At 45.9% G+C, this 4,229-nt stretch overlaps 2 protein-coding genes across 2 annotated transcripts in view; one reads left to right on the forward strand and one right to left on the reverse strand.

The window, feature by feature from the left end:
* Positions 1–4,229, reverse strand: part of T265_01697 (hypothetical protein) — a gene marked incomplete at both ends in the record, with an annotated part of 34,353 nt that overhangs the window by 15,714 nt on the left and 14,410 nt on the right. The window contains one exon of the mRNA XM_009165763.1: positions 2,758–3,362. Within this exon, the coding sequence (XP_009164027.1) occupies positions 2,758–3,362 (605 nt within the window). The remainder of the gene's footprint in view (positions 1–2,757; positions 3,363–4,229) is intronic.
* Positions 3,177–4,229, forward strand: part of T265_01695 (hypothetical protein) — a gene marked incomplete at both ends in the record, with an annotated part of 7,188 nt that continues 6,135 nt past the window's right edge. Inside the window, one exon of the mRNA XM_009165761.1 lies at positions 3,177–3,406. Coding sequence (XP_009164025.1) covers positions 3,177–3,406 — 230 coding nt within the window. The remainder of the gene's footprint in view (positions 3,407–4,229) is intronic.

The following is a 4,229-nucleotide window of genomic DNA, read 5'->3' on the forward strand; positions in this document are numbered from 1 at the left end:
CTACCGAGGTATGTAAAGTTTTCCACAATCTCCAGTGGTTCTCCTTGAATTGTGAGGGATATGTTCGCAGGTGGCACGTTCTGAAGCAGGAGTCAGCCAACAGTAAACTGAGTCAACTTCATTTGCATACCAATTCGATTTCGACTGGAGACTCACTTGGGACCTAACTGAATCTCTCGTTTATCATGTGTGCTACACCAGGCCGCCTCATGTTTCATTTGGTACGGTATTCGAGATATGGCGATACCTGTATAAAGGTAATACACTATTCACAAAGTTGCTGAAACTCTTCGACAGCCCACGACCGGTTTCGTCCTTCTTGGGCTCATCAGGTACGCGCAGTCTCCGAGTTTCCGTCAACCTTATGTTCACTCCAAACCTAATTGCACGAGACTGGAGAACTACACTGATTTGCATACCGATTCGGTTTCTACGGGAGACTCACCTGGAACCCAGCTGAATCTCTCGTTCTTGTTTTGTCATATTGTGAAGATGAATCTGTCCGTTCTTATGTCCCTGGTTCCATGCGTTCCTTCACATCTGTTCCGGTGCAACTCTTTTCCTTTTGGTCAGCACCATCTTTGTAAAACTCACTAATTCCAAACATTCTGTGGGTCATCTCACTCTTCCGCACAGCTTAACGAATTCCGCTGACCTCCCACATGCGAAACTGCCCGAGTCTGTTTAAACAACCAAGACGCGGCGCAGGATTAATTCAGGATTTTGCGTCACTGGTCAGTTTGGTGTGTATGCTCGAGAATAACAACATGCTCGTGTCCAAACTTGAAGCGCATCCACCTTGACCGACTTTACTGCCAGGATTATTTGGTTTCTCCTGTGTTGCATCCCCCGTCTAGTGAGGGCCAAAACTCAACGCCTGGTACTGCTAAGATTTTGGTTCGGCTGACTCAAAGGCTTTCCGTGTACATAAAAGCATGTCTAGAAGAGAAATACCTGCATTTACTCTTGCCTTCCATCGGGGTTGGATCCGAGTGATGGATCAGCAAAAGCGAGGGATTCAGCTGAATTCAGTCGATTCACCCGCCAAAACCAAATTAGGATGCGAATGAGATTATCTGTCGAGATCTATCACATTCCGGTTCAAGGAGAACACAGGTTTCACAGAAACTCGTGAGCTGCGCCTGCTTGATCAGCCGCAAGAAGGGCAAAGCCGGTCGTGGGCTGTCGAAGAGCTTTCAGCAACCTTACAAGTGGAATATTACGTCTAGATAGACGCGTAAGCCTCTTTTGATAGTGATGAGGGCCATCCTATCTGTTCTTTTCGTCCGTGCATCACTTGTTATCCTGGCTCAGTTTAGCCACTCGCAAGATAGCAGGCACAACTGTCATTAGAAAACCAACAAGTTTTGCTTTCCGCACGTGATCCTCGGGCAAGTTACAACACAATACAAAACCGATGATAAAAGTATGGGGCCACCATGATTCTCATCAGAACTCCAGTCTAGTGAGTGGAATCGAGTGATTTTTGGCTGCCCGGTGACAGATTTCACTGGAAATTACACGCAGAAGCTAGACCTTGATCGATCGTGGTGGAGCCATCAAGCAAAAAATGCGCGCGGGCAAAACAGCTGGCCACTTCAGTGTGTCACCTAACCGAGAGATTTGGACCATGTGTTCCAAATGGCTCACCTCAGTTAACAGTAGTTTTAGCATGTGCAAGTGATCTATGTTGCAGAGCAGAAACTAAATTATTTCTGCAGCCAAATATTCCTGTTCACCCACCGTGTCAGTGGAACCATAAGCCGACCCTCACGAAACGGAGCGGAAGATTGTCCTTGGTTATGTGGGAGTTGTGAACAGCCGCGCCGCGAGCACGCGAGAATGTGGCCACCAGACGCACTCAGCAGACGTCAAAATCGACAGCAATTCTGAATTACGAAAGTCAAGGATTTATACTGGGCATGAACAGAATAAGCGCTAGTTAGAAATAAGCCAATCACCAGTACCGAAAGGTTCCTACGACACTTCCCCACACCCCTTCACGGTGAGATAGAATGAAGGGCAATCAACAAGCTAACGGTGAAACCTAAATTTCATTCACATATTTATTAAAGGTTTCGGAAAATGATTAGGAAACTTGTCAGCGGCCAGGTGCCGGTGTCAGTACTCCGTAACGTCCAACCGTCTGAAGTAACACCACCATCGTCGAAAGTACATTTTTGAACATCAACGTTCCATCGCCCATCTGGGACGAAGTTCTCCATTGGTTTCTTCGATGGTCTCTGTAGACATGAAAAATGCACTTTATGAAGTTCATCAGTTGCAAATTATGCCTCCAGAAGGATCATCTCAGTAAGACCATAAAGAATTTCCGTTATAGCGAATCTGTGCATGACGAGAACACCTCTAGGACACTTCCCAAGGTCCCGAACTGTTTGGCCTAACGTTACTCCATCAAAAAGCCAAGCCAAGACTGAAATCCACGCAAATGGAAAACAACACACGCCATCCTGAGAGTGATAAGTGATATGAGTAGAAAATTGCACGGATCGCAACAGAAAGACAAACATCTTGTGGGGAATCGTAGGGTCGTACTCACTGCCAACATAACCAAAAGGGCGTATGTACAAAGGAAGAAAACGTAGGTCAGATGAATCTATGTGTGTAGATGTATGTGTTGAGTTGTGCACACTGAAATCTGCTAGTTCATGGGTTTCAAGGGACGGAATTCGGCAACATTTTGGGAGAGCCATCACAGACGGTGCTTCGGTGTCAACACAGATATCGCAAACTCACTACGAAACCTCCACCTTCTCATTCTCTACCTCATTTATTGCTTGTGTAGTCTTCAAATTCGGACGACTTGAAGTGGATCGTGGCACCTGTGTGGCCGGATGTCTAAAGTTACGAATAAGTTGCTGTACTCTTCGCACAGAAACTTCCAGATTCGCCACAACTTTGAGATGGGAAGCACTGAGTCCTTTGGTGGATTCGGAAAGGATTAGACGTTCCACTTTCTCTTCCGCTATGGATTTCTTCCTTCCTGTGGGTTTTAACTTTCCATATGACTTGGGATTGTTCAAAAAATTGTTAACAACTGTCTTTGACCTGCCAATCAGACTGGATATCATCCGACAACTCATTCCCGCTTCTCTGTAAGCTAGTATCTTTCCTCGTTCTTGTTCGGTTAGCTGCGGTCCTCGTGGCATGACTGGATGGGAGAAACGGGTGGTGAGATACGCGTGACACGTGATGCAATTCGAATTCGTAGTAAAAAGGACCTTACTGGATGTCCGGCAATCGATCGATGCCAAAGTCGGATGGCCTACCGCAATTGCATCCTTTACGGGGCCAATCAATGCAGTAAGCCGCAAGACAAGCCTCACACGGCTAATCACAGTCTGATTGGTTTAAACGAAAAGTCTGTGACGGGGACAGCCAATAGGTGAGTCCCTGTGTGCGTACACCCGAGCGACGCACCAACACAGTTTGCGACACCGAGCACGTTCCAATTTCTAGGACACTGGTACCGAGCCTATCTCTCTCCCTGGCTGTCTATCTAGCTCCCTGCCTACTCATGCGTTACGGCCTTCACACGACTATGGGATCCGACAAGCAGAGCCCTTGACGTGAAATGCCATGTGAATTAAACTTGACAAAATATTCAGTCATTACCGAGCTAAGAACTGTCCCATTCAATTTAGTAAATAGCCTTGTATAGGTACCAACTTCTCATATTGCTGATCAGTCAGTGGTGGCCGAATCATCTACTACTAACTGAAAGCTTGCGGTTTCGATTACCCGATAAATGTTCGCAAGATTCGCACGGCCGACGATTTCCGGCGATGGGAAATTCGCTGCACAGTTATTTTAGTACAGAATGACTTCATTTGTGTGGTAAGATTAAGGTTTCGGAAATTCATGGTGGAGTTCAAAATTATGGTGATTACTAGCTAGCTGAAGCAGGGAATTTATCCAGGGAAATGGGTGGCACTCCTTCCTGATTGTCATCAGATAAGTCTGAAACAAATACCAGAAATGTGAATCACATTCCCTACCCTCGTTAGAAGTAATCGTATCCCGGATATCCCCCAAAAATTCCTCTTCGCCTCATCTTCATCTTCTCCGTCGCTCTTTCATCCTTGATGCTTATCAATGCACCTGATATGACTACTTTTTGCGCTCATTTTGATGGACGCGTCCGTGAAATGTTGAAGTAGAGAGGCCTGTTTTCAGACTCGTCTAGTTGTTATATATATATATATATA

This window comes from Opisthorchis viverrini (genome assembly GCF_000715545.1).
Source record: "Opisthorchis viverrini unplaced genomic scaffold opera_v5_18, whole genome shotgun sequence".
Taxonomy (NCBI): Eukaryota; Metazoa; Platyhelminthes; class Trematoda; order Opisthorchiida; family Opisthorchiidae; genus Opisthorchis; species Opisthorchis viverrini.